At 51.3% G+C, this 15,169-nt stretch overlaps 2 protein-coding genes across 2 annotated transcripts; one reads left to right on the top strand and one right to left on the bottom strand.

Moving 5' to 3' along the window:
• Positions 1-2,016: 2,016 nt before the first annotated feature.
• LAJ45_04936 (uncharacterized protein) lies at positions 2,017-2,893 on the bottom strand (the record flags this gene model as incomplete). The annotated part of the gene is made up of 4 exons (XM_046114512.1): positions 2,017-2,137; positions 2,217-2,386; positions 2,454-2,500; positions 2,797-2,893. The coding sequence occupies 4 exons, from the start codon at positions 2,891-2,893 to the stop codon at positions 2,017-2,019; spliced, it is 435 nt and encodes a 144-aa protein (XP_045972061.1).
• Positions 2,894-3,093: 200 nt separating this feature from the next.
• LAJ45_04935 (uncharacterized protein) lies at positions 3,094-6,193 on the top strand (the record flags this gene model as incomplete). The annotated part of the gene is made up of 5 exons (XM_046114511.1): positions 3,094-3,286; positions 3,384-4,393; positions 4,454-5,621; positions 5,690-5,902; positions 5,958-6,193. 5 exons carry the CDS (start codon positions 3,094-3,096, stop codon positions 6,191-6,193), a joined length of 2,820 nt encoding a protein of 939 aa, XP_045972060.1.
• Positions 6,194-15,169: the final 8,976 nt, after the last annotated feature.

The raw sequence follows: 15,169 nt of genomic DNA, 5'->3' as shown, positions 1-15,169 counted from the left end.
AGGTCCCCCCTCCCTCCTCCAGTCTATCTTGTCGCCAGGTAAAAAAAAAAAAGGCCCTTTTACTGCCGGGCCCCAACAAACTTTTTTTTTTCCTTCTTACTCATTGCCATCTATATAGGCAGAGGCAGACAGACAGTCATCCACACCCCCCCCCCCCCCCAGCTGCAAGGCGGTACATTGCGGCTCCCCATCTCTTCTTCAGCTGGCCCATCGGTCGAGTAACTTTTTAGATTCTGAGAAGTTATTTTTTTTTCCGCCCGCAAATTCGGGTAAAGCAAAAGTGCGCATTGCGAAATGATGCAAGAGTAGTTACGAAAAAAAAAAAAAAGTTCCAATCTGGTCAGACGATTGCAGCCAACCAATCAGTAGATGAATGATGAATGATGATGATGATATATCCTCTAACCATCTATTTCTTTTTTCCCCCGCCAAAGGAGAAGGGGAAAAAAAAACTTTCCGGCGAATCAAAACAAAAAACAAAAACCCGGTTTTGGTTGGGGGAGTCTCGAGTCTCGACCGAAGAGAGAGGCGTCGCCCACCTGATCTGGTTGTTGAGATTTTGTTTTGCTTTGTTTCGCTTCTTCACTTTTTGCTTTGTGTGTGAGCCTCCTCCTTCTCCTCCTCATCACACTCATCACATCACACTTCCCTTCCTCCGGTCGTTAATTGATGTCAGAGTTTCGAATCGCACCGCAGGGCAACCTTTTACTTTTACTCTAGCCCGCCGCGCCGCCGCCGCGCCGCCGCCGCTGTGCCTGCCTGCCTGCCTGCCCTTCAAATTCTCCGGCGGCGCTGGATGAAATCAAGGAACACAGGCTGTTGGGCTGCATCTTGGTTCTCCGTGAGCGCTAGCTAGCTAGCTCCATCCACAACGACGACGACGACCGAACGACGGACGGGAAGAAGAAGGGCCTTCTGGAAGAATCCTGTTTTGTGCTCTCAGGCCCGAATTGGACGCTAGCTAGCTAGCTGCATAACTCCACGTCTAGAAGAAAGGAAGAAATCTCGTGAGGGTTTGTAGACGATGCAAACTCATAAAAAAGCAAATATTTGTCGGTCGAGCTGGGGTGTTCCCCACACGTTGTTTTTGTGTGTGTGTGTGTCTGGTGGGTAAGGGTTCTGGGTTTGTATGTAATTTAGGATGGACTGGGGGCTTGGCGTAAGTATTGGCCTGCTTGCTTGCTTGCTGTTAAATAGTAGGTTATGGACAATATTACTGTAGCCTGCCCCCTCGTGGGGGGATTCACAAAGGTCGTTTGGATGGCCCCCCAGTGGATATGACAAGTTTAATTATGGGGTATGTAGGCAGATCAGTAGATCAGTATATAGAGCAGAGGATTCGTTACCAGTGAATGCAATAGGAGATGATTTAATTAAGCATTTACCTCTGGGAATCAATCGTCTTATCCAAACCATCGATTGTGCCCGTAGCAGTACCTACATACCGGCGTATCGGTCGCAACTTGTTTCAGCCACCCGCCCAGATCGAATTGAATCACATCCCATCACTCGGCGATACCTTTCACGCCCCCCACAATAACAGCCGGGAGCAACTCGGAAGAGCTTGTGCCGATATAGTAGAGTAGTGGAAATTGCAGCCCGAACACTTGAGTTTGTGGTTTGTGGGTGTCCGAGAGTCCTCCGTGCGTGCTCTACCTACGGGTTATCGGGCTAGTGGGTGGGTAGGGTAGAGTGCGTGGATCCCTAACCCTGGGATACCTAGGTTGGCGTTGAAGGGGGGAGTTGCGCTCACGGGACCATTGAATTGTGCTATGTATCTGCTTGTGGGGATCACGGGCGTGATACTCTCTCTCTCTACATTACTGTATTATTGTAGAGAGTACTACGAATTCAGGCCAATCAGCTATTTAGACACAGATGTTACTGTAGATATCTCACCTACATGTACTCTACCTAGTTCCCCTGTTGCTCAGAAACGCCGTGTCGCGACCCCGAGTTAAGTGTCTACGCCAGAGTAAACGATGGCTACTCCAGAGAAGCGCATACATACATGTTCTAAAGCAGAGTCTTGATATCTCCAGATCGGTGCGCGCAAGAGAGCATCGTTCCAGCCTCCTTCCTCCTACTGCTTGCTCGCTCGCTAGCCACGTAACTTGCGTGCCAGCACAACATCTGTCTGCATACATGTAAGTATTCCATTCCAAAGCTGGAGCAGAGCAGAGCAGCGAGAGAGACCAATATGCCAAGACACGAACCTTAAATGTGCTTCGTAACACCGGTGCGACACGGACAGATGAGGGTAGAAATCTCTGCGAGTCGTGAGCCGAACCCAGGCGTGTTTGCTATCGTTATCGAGTCGCCAGACTCGTTCTTTATCAATTGGTCTCTGTCCAACGTTGGGGTTATCAATTGGCCCTTTCCCGGTCTTTAGAGCTACATGATGAGCATTCTACTCTAGAGTGGAGCCGTGACAGCAATCCAGATGGAAGTACCTTCTCTCCTGGTGCAGAGCCCCCGACCACGTGCAGGCACCCACCGTCTGTAAGTTATGCCCTTCCTCTCTCCAGACTCCACAGGCACCGCTAACCCTCCGTCCTATCGCAGGGGCTCAAGTCGGATCACGTAATCCTCGCTGTGCTGCGTGACTAAGCCCCCGCCGGCACCGCAATCGTCTTTTTTTCCTAGTTGTAACTTGTTGACTTCTTCATGCGTGCTCGCTCGGCAACACTAAAATAAAGTTTTATGTTACCTGACACACACACACTCACTCACTCACTCACTCACTCATCCACTCACTCCACACTTCACACCCTTCACCTCACTCGCCTCACACACACCAGACCCTGAGTAGGTCGTGAAGTCTCTCTCGCTCTCTCTCTGCCCTCCTCCTCCTAGACGACATCACCCACCGTGGACCATCGATCAAGTTCATCACGGAGCAGCAGCAGTAGTAGCAACTACGCAATCATTAGCACGTCGTGATGGTTCTCGTCATCATTGGCACAATTGTCGCTCTGGCATGGTAAGCCATTCACACAGACGCACGCACACAAACACATACATACACACCCCACACTCCGCACCCCTCCCCCACACGCTACCCGCAATGGCACCAAACTGACCCCAAACAGGATGTGCTATAGAGCATCGACGCTGCTCAAGATCCCGATACCGACCCTCGTGAAGCTTCTAGGTCTCGATCTGCCCGCTCCGCCGCGTGTCTCGTTGCACGGCGTCGCCGCAGACACAATCACGCTGCACTGGAGCCTTCCCGAGAAGGCGGGGTCTGTGGCGAAGCACATTATCCAGATCAATGGAATCAACGGTTAGCCGCCGCCCCGCAATTCTCCCCCCTCTCCAATTCACCCGCAGTCCAAGGCAATAACAACATACACTAACAAGCCCCCCCTCCCACCACACAGTCGGCGAATCCGAGAAGCGCGGCGAGACCAGCGTAACCGTCACAGGCCTCAACCCCGACAACCTCTACAACGTGCGCGTCATCGCCGCCAACGCGCACAACTTCCAAGCCCCCGGCCAACTGATCCGCCTGCGCACGCGGCGCAAGTCGCTCTCGTCGTCATCGGCCGAGTCGTCGGTGGGCCCCAAGACCGACTCCTCCGAGGACCTGCCTAGCATCCACTCGCACCACGTCGAGCCGCAGCAGCAGCACCAGCAGCCGCAGCACACCCACCACCACCACCACCGCCGCGTCGGGAAGGGGTCGGCCGACCAGCGCAGGAACTCGCCCGCCGCGGCGGAGCAGCAGCAGCAGGGCCAGGGCGCGGCGACGGCGGAGGAGCAGCACTCGGTGGAGACGCTGACGGCCGCGCTGGAGGCGGTGCGCAGGGATACGGACGATGTGGATGCGCAGTTGGCGCATACGGAGGAGGAGTTTAAGAGTGCTGAGGCGGTGCTGAGGTCGGAGCTGGACTTGCTCAAGGAGAAGAAGAATGAGGAGGATCTTAGTCGCCAGAAGCTCCGCAGTGAGACGCGCTCGCTGGAGGAGGTGAAGCGGGCGGCAGAGGCGCTGAGGAGTAAGACGGATAAGGCGCTGCGGGCCAAGGAGGAGGAGATCCGGAGGATGCGCGATGACTCTGCGCGGTGGGATGAGGAGAGGGCGGCAGCGGTCGAGAAGGTCGGTGCTGTTGAAAAGGAGGCGGAGGAGGCGCGGAAGAATGCGCTGAAGAGGGAGAAGGAACTCGGGGAGGAGATGAAGGTGCTGCAGAAGAACATTGTGGAGATGGAGGAGGAGATCAGGTCTCTGATTGGCGCCATCAAGGCTGCCGAGGCGCGGAGAGAGCAGTGGAAGGTTGAGGACGAGAAGGAGAGCGTCAGGATCGCAGAAGACGAGAGAGAAGAGCGGGAATGGAAGGTGCGCCAGAGAAAGCTGGAGACGAGATATGTCAATGTCTACAACAGCTACCAGGCGGTCAGTCACCCTCATCCTCCCATGCTTTCCTGCAATCCGATCATTACTGACAGCCCACAGGCGGAGATTGACTACATGCGCTCCAAGGAACATCTCCTGTCGTCGCAAAGCCGCAGAGGGAGCCAGAGCGACACCGTCCCGCAGAAGAAGACCAAGCAGCGCCGCCACCGGAACCGCAAGTCCAGAACACACACGCTCTCCGGCTCCACCAACTCCTTCCCATCGCAGGAGCAGATCTTCTCCGACACTCAGTCGGTCAACAGCCTGCATCTGCAGCGCCCCATGGGGAACGCCTTCTCCACGGCCCTCATGCCCAGCCCGTTCTTCAACATTGCCAACGGCGCCGCCCCGACCGACCAAGGCGACGACCCCATGTCCGCCTCCATGGAGCTCGAACGCATCACCGGGGGCGCGCCCATGTCGCCCACCGCAAACTCCCTCCTCCCGTCCAATCTCTTCTCATTCGAAGACTCTCCCCCAAGCCCCAAAGCCAGCTCCCCGCACCTCGAAGACCGCAACCCCAACCTCGACGGCCTCGGCCTCACCACCGCCTCTCCGCAATCCTCAGGCTCAGCCTCAACGCACATATCCTCGCCCGGCAGCAGCTTCAACCACATCCCCCTCTTCCCACACCTGCCCGAAACGCCGTCCACAAACCCGCCCGAGTCCGTCTCGGGCGGGCGCCGCTTCGTAAAGCTCTTCTCAAACTCCTTCAACCGCCAGCGCGGTAAGACCATCCCCCTCGAGGGCCCCCTCCTCGGCACCCTCACCACCGCCGAATCCCGTAGCGTCCCCAAATCTCACGACGCCCCCGTCGGCATCGGCCTAGACCCCATCGGCACCCGCCGCCGCAGCGGCTCCCACGGCAGCACCTGGGACTTTGCGCGCTTCAAGAAAGGGCCCCTCCCTACCGCCACCGCCCCCGCACCCGTGGGGCTCGAACGCACAAACAGCGAGCACTCTGGCCGCCGCACGGCCTTCAACCCGTTCAACCCCTCGTTCGACCCCATCGAGCCCGCGCGCCTCTTCGACTCGCGCCCGTCGTCCATCGCGTCGTTCGACGTCAACAACAACACGCTGCCACTGCCCATCCCGGGGTCCGACGTCTCGGCGGCCTTCGGCTGGCCCACCGCGCAGGAGATGAATGTGCCGAGGAACCGGTCGAGCTTGCTGGCGTCGTGGAGCGAGTATCCGCCCTCATCATCCTCCCGCCCCATCTCGCCGGCGAGTGCGTCGGGAGTGGCAGCGGGAGGAGGGGGCAGAGTAGCTGGTACTCGCCACAGCCGGCGCCCGCAGCGCCACGGCTGAACCCCGCGGCGCCGACGTTCGAAGCGCGTGCCGCGCCGGACGCAGCGCGGTCGAAAGACTCGCTGCGCAGCGTGGGGACGGACATGTCAGAGGGTGGCGGTGTAGTGGTAGCGAAGGAGTCGTCACTGCTTGGGCGGCTGGGGGCGCTGAGCCGGAAGGGGTCGACGGGGAAGTTTAATCTGCCGAATTGGAAGAAGGAGGGTGGGTTTTTCGGGCGTAAGAAGGATGGTGAGGAGGAAGGAGGCGGGGGGTGCAGGAGGAGGAGGGGTTTGCTGGGAGTGGGAGCCCGTTGCCGTGGGGTGGGAAGGGGGCGGGGGGTTCTTCGGGAGGAAGGAGGAGGGGGAGAGGGAGAGGGAGGGGGGGTTCTTTGGTGTGGTGGGGTGGGGGCGGGAGGAAGAAGGAGGAGGGGGAGAAGGGGCTGTTTGGGAGGAAGAAGGGCAGGGGGTGGGGGGTGCCGGCGCGGAGAGTGAGGTTGAGGGCGAGGCGGCTTGATGTGTGTACCCTCACACACACCTTACCCCACGTTTCTGTTATTATTATGGGGGAAGAAAGAAAAAAAAGTTGTGGATTTGAGGGGAGTTTGGGGGGAATTGGCTTTTTCCTTTTTTTTTTATATTTTTTTTTATTCCATTTTTTTTAAAACCTCTTATTTTTTATTGGTAGCAGAAGTAGCAGCAGCCATGGCTCATGCATGAGTAGCTCGATACCTACCATTCATTCATTCGTTTTCGTTTCATTAGCTAGTTAGGATACTAGCTAGCAGCGTCATTACTCAACACAGACTTCAAGTTGTTTTCAGGTCTCATTGTTATATATATCTATCGTGCATGCATGTAACTTTCTCAAGGGCCATATTGTAACTGATAGCGCGCGGATACCACCCGTGTGTATTCTATGTATAACTGTATATGTTCCGTCCAGTCCTAAGTAGTCGCAAACGCTTATTATTGGCCCTATGCCAATGGACCATTGGTTTGGTGAATAAGGTAACTATTTGTCAATAGAACGTAACAGCCAGTTGGGCAATCGCAATATTGGGCCGACCTGCTCATATCTAGCCAATATGATATACTCGTGACTGCACGGGACGGAACCATGTATTTTGTCACAGTTATGTATCTACATGTATTCTGCTAGCTTTTTTCTTCTGTATGACCATATCATCTGTGGTCCACCCGTCCGTTGCGTACTTGGCGTGGCCGTTGGTTACATGTAGCCATGGTGCCGTGATCATTGCAAGTTGCGGGTGGAGTGGGTGGCTTGGCGCCGAGTGATAGCTGCTGATGCAAATACGGTTACTCTGGAATTTGCTACACTACGGAGGCTTCTGTTGTTGTTATAGAGTAAGAGTTAGATAGTACGCATATAAGCTCCGTGCATCTAGTTATATGTAGGCGCGTGGTAGTTAGTGTATAAGCCAACGCTAGTCGCAGGGTATTGGGAAGAACCTAGCTACATACCTACTCTTTAATTCTACTCTTCAAAAGCTGGAGGTATAAATAATAAAAAGAAAATAAAAAAAAATCGGTTCTCCGTAGCGGGAATCGCGCGCCGCGGCCGGCCTCGCTGTCGTAAATACTTGTTTCCTTTCGAGGGTATACGCCACTATGCTACGGAGCCCGGGATAACTATATGTGCTGGAGGGGATTGTAGGGTTCTGCATGTAACCTTTCCTCTCCGGGTGTCTTCCACACAAGATACGAGGTGGATTAAATCCAGGACGAACGTTTTTGCCCCTGCACCCACTAGCCCCCAAACTCCTGTAAATCGAACTCTCGGTATATATATGATCTCTTTTCGAACCCTATTAATTCCTTTGTGTGTTTTACCTGCCAATTTACGCATTGTCTGTGTCTATGTAGCTTTTCTAGCATATCAGCTGGCTGGTAGAAGTAAGTAAGTCATGTGTGCACTTGTCGCGCGCGGATTCTTGGGATGAGCTATATACGCTTTGATCATGAGAGGTGGAGGTGTGTACTGGCCCCACTTATCTTTTGCTAATATTAGGCGCGGAGACCATCAGTTGCTACATGTACGCTATAATAAAGACTGGCCGCTTTTTCGAGCGATGGCGATAGTTGTAGTTCATACTCCTTTTTGGAACGTCGGTCATGAGGTATCACTCGGGCGGTGAGACGGTGTGTGGTTAGGCTAATTTGGCTTGGGCGGTGGCGTGTGCGGTACATGTGGCTACCGGTACGTACGGCAGGGTCGAGGTTGTGTTGTGGGACGCTGGTGGGTGCGTTATGATTCGGATGGATTTTGACATCTGCTATCTGGTGACAAGTCCGTTGTATGCAGTTACCCTGGAGGGCCGCACAACACAACGAACAAACACAATGCGCACAAACCACCAATAACTTCTTCCTCTATCGTTCACTCTGTCGCTGCCTATCGTGTCCCTCCCTCTAAAAAGCTTCAACGAGGCTGCCCCTATATCCGCCAATCGGAACCCGGCCTGCCCCTCCAAGCTACCATTATCAAGTGAGAGAGACTTTGACCTGCCTACATGTACTCATCTACATGTAGTTGTGTCCGCCCCCTTCGACTCTTGGACTCTGGGTTATGCTGAGGGTCCAAGGTCGCGTTTGTTCCTTTTAGGTCTCCGCTGTTCCTTTTATGTCCCCTCTGTTCCTTTTGGCTCCCTTGTTGTTCTTTATTGCCTCTCTCTGTTACCTTTCGGCTCTCTTCCTGTTCCAGCGGGCTCTCTCTCTCTCTCTGTTCATTCCGGATATCCATTCCCTTTTGGCTTCCTCTGCATGCAGCTATAGCTTCCTGTGTTTCCTTTGGCTCTCATTGTTCTTTTGTGGCTCCAGCTGCCCCTTTTTGGCGCTCTATCTCGGTAGATTCCTACCGGCTTTCCTTCTATTCCTTTTTTGTTTCCTTCTTCTGTACCTCGTTGTCTCTCTTTCTGGAATCTATTCCTGTTGACTCTCTGCTCCTATCGGGTCTCTGTTATTTTGGCTCCTGTTGGTCCTTTTGACTCTTCACCTCTGGTTGGTTCCTGCTGGCTCTCCGTATATTCCTTTTTGGCTTTCTCTATCCTTTTGAGTCTCTCCCTGTCCCATTTTGGTTTCGAACTGCTTTATTCCATGACGGCTCTCTGCGCATATTAGCTTCTTCCTGTTCCTATGTTACTGACCCTGTTCCTTTTTACCCCTCATTCCCTCTACCCTTCATCGGTAGAAGGTTTACAACCCCCCCTTTCTCCAGTTAGCTGGATCATAGGTTTCCATGAAAGGCGTGAGTTTGGTTTGGTTCTTTTGACCCCTTTAGGTTTGGGGTTTTAACTAGGGTTCTCCACAACACAGTTAGAGTCGAGATGAGGGCCCAGTCTTATCTTATGAAACAAGTGGGCCGGTAACTTCCCGTCTCGCCCCGAGACAGGCTTAGAAAGCCGAGTGAGTAGCCATGAGCCAAGACCTGACATCAATCTTTGAATAAAGAAATCTTCAACTATTCCTAGTCTCCAAAGAGTCCGGTGACCGTCCGCTAGAATTTCTGAGTGACTCGCAAAAGTGCTTGAGAGTTGATAACTAACTCCTGTTGGACAGCTGTGGGTTGAGGCATACCACTGATGATTTACATACTGATATTCATGGTGTCACTTTAGCTTCGCTGGTCTCGAGGCTAAAGATATCCGACTCTAGGCTTTTTGGCAAGAGTTTAAGACAAGACCCTTTGGCATGGCGTCTCGTCTCATGAGAAATACCTTTTGGCTCTGGCGACCATAAAAATGATGTAGTACTAAAACTCATTCTTGATACGATGTTCACACTGCTGTAACTCCCTCCAGCCGCCGTTTCAATTATAGTATGAGACTCGAGCCCGATCACGAGGCTTGACCTGCGATAACGGCCTGCTCCAAGACGAAATATCGCAAGACTTCGAGTGATAATACATGATCCTGGGCTGTGCGCAGCCTCGGGTACATCTCCCCAACTTGGCCGCAGACATATCGTAATACTGTAATATTACTCTGAAAACGTTAGCTAAAGAACATCGAAAAAGACGAGTTCCTCCCATACATTGTTCGGTTTTACATTGTACCCATTAATAACTATTTTTAAGTAAACGACGACTGGGTTTTCATATACTACATGGGGGGTGCGTCCTTGTATATAAAAGAGTAATCCATGGCTATATCGTAGACTTTGACCGATTAATTAGTTGAATAGCTTTCTGGCAATGATATATGTAAGTTTTTGCGCTATTGACTGACTCTCGGCTAGCTTACACGGATTCTATACAAAACCAGCTTCTACCTCTACTTTCGATCCTTTCCACATTACCCCATAGGCTCTCTATTACCGATAGCAACCCCACCCCCAGTCACGTCCTACGTCTCCAACGGGCTTATTTTGGGTCAAGGTTCTCGGCCAGCGGTTTCCACAATACCCCCAAAACTCCACCCCACCCAGCTTAAAAAACCAAATAATTCAAGAACATATTTTTTTACCCTGCAGGGTAAATAAAGACCCGTAGCAAATCCGAAACCCTCTATACGTAGTTTATGGGCGTATGTGAACTGGAAGGAGCTACCTTCTGTGCGTCATGGGGAGAAAAGTTGGGTTCAGACAGCGCATAACCGTCACTAAAGTGCACATCTACCCGTTGCTAGGGACTTTATGCCCGGTCTGTCGCAATGTTCTCGACACCACGCCGCCACGAGTGCCAGGTTTAGCGCTCCGGGCTACGGGGGGGCTCTTCGGCGTGCGCGGGGGCCTTGGTTGGTCTTTTCGGGTTTTGGGTTTTGGGTCATGGGCGGTCACTCGTACTAAAAATAGACGAGTGACCGGACAAAAGTCTGGGAAAAACAGATGTAAAGAGCGGAATTCGCAGTTCTATATACACTAAGCTGTTAATGGCGTCGGCCACTATAGAAAGTAAGTGTGATAGGACATTATTTCAAGCTTGAGTGAGGCACTAGCCAGCAATGTATGCTCCTCGAAGAGGTATTGGCTACATGTATAGATGCCTTGTTAGTTTGGATACAGCACTTTGGTAGCGCTCATACGGGATTCATGGATTGACGGGCTTGCCAAAGATGCATCATTGCTTTGTATCGGGGTTTAAATATTTGAATTACAACCACCAAGCTTCGGAATGTCCGTGGGACACGTGTATATACCAGTGGTGGGACTTATAGCCTTACTACATGTTTGTTTTCTTCTTCGGTAGACCGTAGTCTCATTCGGATTATGACTGTGATAGCGAGGTATTGCATATTTCGAGATCTGGCGGAGTTATAGCGATATACTCTATATATGTGCAGAAAAGGTCGGGTTAGGGTTGTTTGAAACTACGTTTTGTTGGACGAAAAACCGATTTTGTGTGCTCCTGGAGTAGATCCCAAGACCAAATGAAAGTCTTGTCTCTTCGCTGTCCTCGCAGGTATTACCCCGCAGTATCAAGGCAAAGTTGTTCTGTCTTGGGTCTATCACTAGTTGGGATCTAACGAAGGCATATATTCAAGTGGGTACTTTAGATAAAGGTCAAATATGTTATACTGGTTTCAAACATGGATGTGTATGAAGCCCAAGTGATGATCCATGATTCTAGTCAACTAGGAGAGCTAGAGCAGGTTTACAATTGTCCTCAGGTGGTAGCGATAGTCGGTGCTTTTTGAAGTCCGCAGTGGCTCGGTCTGTTCGGTTTATAACCCTCCTGAGAGCTTATTTGTACCTAGTAATTAGGGGGCGCGTGATATTACCAGTTGGGGAATATACTCGGGGCAGGAAAGAAGAACCTGAAAATGTAAGCTGCAAGTAGGGGCTCAATTTGGTGTAGCTTTTTGCCAGCCGCGAATCAGAGGTCGTTACCATAAAAAGTCATTTTCAGGTTCTTCTTGCCTGCCCCGAGTAACTTGTAGACTGGGATGATGACTTTAGAGTTAGCTCCCAGAGATACCACATTAGAATAGGTAGTGTGACAGACCCCAGAAGTTCTATGAGAAACCATAAAGCGTCTTTTTTCTCCCCACGGGGTACTACATACCATTACCACTTCTAGCTAGAACAAAAGAGGGTACTCCTTGTTCTCTGGCTAACGAGACTCTTTCCCTCACCTGGTAGGTCAATGATCGGTCATACCAGGTATTCACCCGCCAAGCAGATTTAGGGGGGGAGGGGTTTCTACGTTAGAACACAAGTCCGGGGCTAGCTGTTCTACTCCATCAACGCGCCCTCCCCCGCCCAGGACACAATACTGAACAATATCGCGCCATTCAGCACGTGTAAGGCTCTACTACTCATTATGGACACTTGTCTAGATCAGAATTGACGCACGGGGATCAACACACATATCTCCGGATCTACGTGTGATTGCCTCTCCACCCCGAGCCCGCCCCGAGCCTGTCCTCACAGTAGTATAGTACCGGCGGTAGTGACGGACAGACACTAGCTAATGTATCTATCACGACGACCGGAGGGGCAGGGTGATCTAGATAAGACGGCACCAAGACAAGGTATGCAATCCAAGATCGGTTTTCATCAAGCAGTGCTGCTGCAGTATGATATGCCGGAAGCGTCAATTCCTGCCTCCATTTTCTGATGATGAGATCTGGTACCAAGATGACAAGCTTAACTTCCAGGTGCTGCGTATGAGCTTTTTCCATCACAAGCCCTGGTAGGGTAGCTAAGATGAGATGTGTCTAGCCGGCCGGCTCCAGCTGGGTCTCGCACTAGATGACGAGCCCGGTTCGGAGAGTCTCAAGACACAGATCTTTTTGTGAAGTAGACCGCAGGATCATGAATCATGGACCAGAGTTTTCGTCCTGATCTTCAGAGTATCGAGGTACATGCATACATGTACAGCGCCGGACAGTCAAAATCAACCCTCATGTTCTTTTCAAGCCAGAAACTAGTCCTAATCGGGTAATAACAATCATCGAATCATCCGAATAGGGTAAGAATTATCCCAATTAATGTGGCCGCCTTGGCATAAAGCTATTAAAGTTATTATTTCACACCTATGTTTTTTTCGGGCAGATTGCACCAAATGTTTGAGAGGTCATAGTGCAGCCAGTTCTTAATTATTTTAAATCCCCTTTTATGGGGATGTTTACAACCATGATTAGACCCATTTTACAAAAGGACATTATTTTTGGACAAGTGTTGCGTTGTTGAAAGTCGATGGGGTGAAGGGGAGTCGGTGGTTGCTCTGGCCGGCTGGTTTTGGCTGTCCGACACCGTACATCCATGATATCTCTCACGGCGACAAGGCAGAAAGAAAAAACGTGGTACCGAAAAGCAGCCAGCCTGTTTCAGTGCCTCCCACAAAAGCAAATTCATAAGAAAGTGTGTGTGTCCCGGCCGGACCGGATACAAGCCTTTTCACCGCCGACAACCAAACAACAAGCACCTGCCGTGAGACAACAAGTAGGTACCGGTACCTGAAGGAGTAGCCTTGGTCCGGGCACGACGAGCGAGACATACATGTAGCTAGAGTAGGTACTTACTCTAGGTAGCACAGATACCCCCAACCCTTGTAGACTAGAGTACGGTACTCTACATAGAGGCCTGCGACATGAGCGCTCACTCGCACACCGTATCCGACGCGTGTGTCCGACCAGTTGACCAACCGCAGCCGCAGCGGTGTTTTTCCTCTCTTCACCGACCGGACCGGACGAACAGAAGAAAGGAAAGGGGAAAAAGAGCACTTCACTCAGTGCCCACCCTTCAGCTTGGAATTACATAACAAGATTTTGTTCCTGCGCTTTTTTCGTCCAATCCGATCTTACGAGCACACACACCCACAATCCAAGGACCGAAAACCCGAAACCGAAAAGAAAAGGAAAAAGCAAAGGCGAGACTTCTGAAGAATCTCGATGCGGAATCGGGTTTCAGTTTTTTACTTTCAGCTGACAGAGAGGAGGGCAAAGGAGCGCTGATCCGGGTTTCTCGGTCTCCCATTTTATTGGTTCGTCTCCAACCAGCCCGCCCGCCAGCTAGTAGTAGAAGAAGGCAAGGATCCATCCATTCATGCAGTGGTTTGATGATCGGTGCATATGCACGAGTCATGCAGAGAGAGAAAGAAGATGGAAATGTGTGTGGGCTGGCTAGCTGACTGGGTGGATGGGATGGATGGAAATGCCAATATTTCCCACAGAAGCAATTTGGCAGGTTTCCACGCGCGGTATCCCATCGCCAGGTATCGGATGGAACGCGCAACACACGTGCGGGGCTGAGCATTTGCAGTAGAAGCAGCAGGAGGGAGCCAATGACCGCGCAGGCCGCTTTGGGCAACTTATTCCCCGTTCCCGGGACGACGGCGTGCGGCTATTGGCGGGGTGTTATAAATAACCTCGCAGCTACAAGTCTGCGAATGGTATGGTACTACTACTACATAGGGCTACTCTTACTTCTTGGAAAAAGCTTGCGTCGTCTCTTTTCTTTACTTCTTTTCTCGCTTGAGAGCAGAAGTGTGAAGTGGAGTGGAGGGGCAGTTCGAGATTTCTACTTACATACGGCCCAAACAGCACTTTCTGCCAGTCTCTGTACCGATTCAGTACAAATACCTGATTATGCGGGTTGCGGGGTGGAGTGCGTGCGTACGTACGTAGTAGGCAGAGTGCCTATTGTGGCACCTACTCTACGTAGGTACACACTCTGTGACCCGGACCGACTGACTGACCCCACACAAAAAGTAGAGTTTTGGGACTGATAAGTAGAGCGCTGATAGCTTTGTATCGGGTCTGCTGAACGAACTGACTGGTCCAGAATTGGCTGGTTCTTCACTGCGTTTGGTGTGTGGTGGTGGAAAAAGCAATTAAAGCAATAGAGAGACGAAGGATGCTGGAATACAATGGAAGGAAAGAAAGAGAGAAAAACTATGTAGGTACATACCCTAGAATAAAGGAAGCTGAGAATCGCGAGTAGCGGGGGGGAGGGGGCTACCTACATAGGTGGGGGGATGCGTTTCATGAAGTCTACTCTACACAATTGGGTGGATATCGAATAGGGCAACCTCACAGACTCAGCCTTGATTCATTTAGGCCGTCGCTATCTATAGAGTATGAAGGTACTGCTAAGTTCTTTAGTTTCTAAACTGAAGGCACTGCGCGTATCTAGCATACATACCTGACATTGTCCATGCTGCTGTGCAGGCGCCCCCACATGTAGAATTTTTTTAAAAGAAAAGCGACGTAATGGGCCGACTGTGTGCGTGCGGTTAAGATAAAGATTACATTTACAGGGAACTTACAGGGCTGCCGTTTGATCTGGCATTGTTGCAGAGCACTAAGCTGATACTTCCCAGGAGGTCAATGATATCTTGGGGTACATAATTAGCGACAAATCACGTCAACACTTATTTTTTACATCTAGTGGTGGTAGATAAACATAAAAAAGGCCGGTTATCAAGAAGTTATAAACACTTTACGAAAACACAAAGAAAAAAGCGGCTGGCCGAGCCAAAGTCTGGAAAGGGAAATGAAGGAGAGAAACTAAGGAAAGAAAAGCAAACCAG

The sequence above is a fragment of the Morchella importuna genome, assembly GCF_003444635.1.
Source record: "Morchella importuna strain M04M26 chromosome Unknown Morimp01GS013, whole genome shotgun sequence".
NCBI classification, from domain to species: Eukaryota; Fungi; Ascomycota; class Pezizomycetes; order Pezizales; family Morchellaceae; genus Morchella; species Morchella importuna.
The sequence above is the reverse complement of the archived record's forward strand: the minus strand, read 5'-3'. Positions and strand labels throughout refer to the sequence as shown.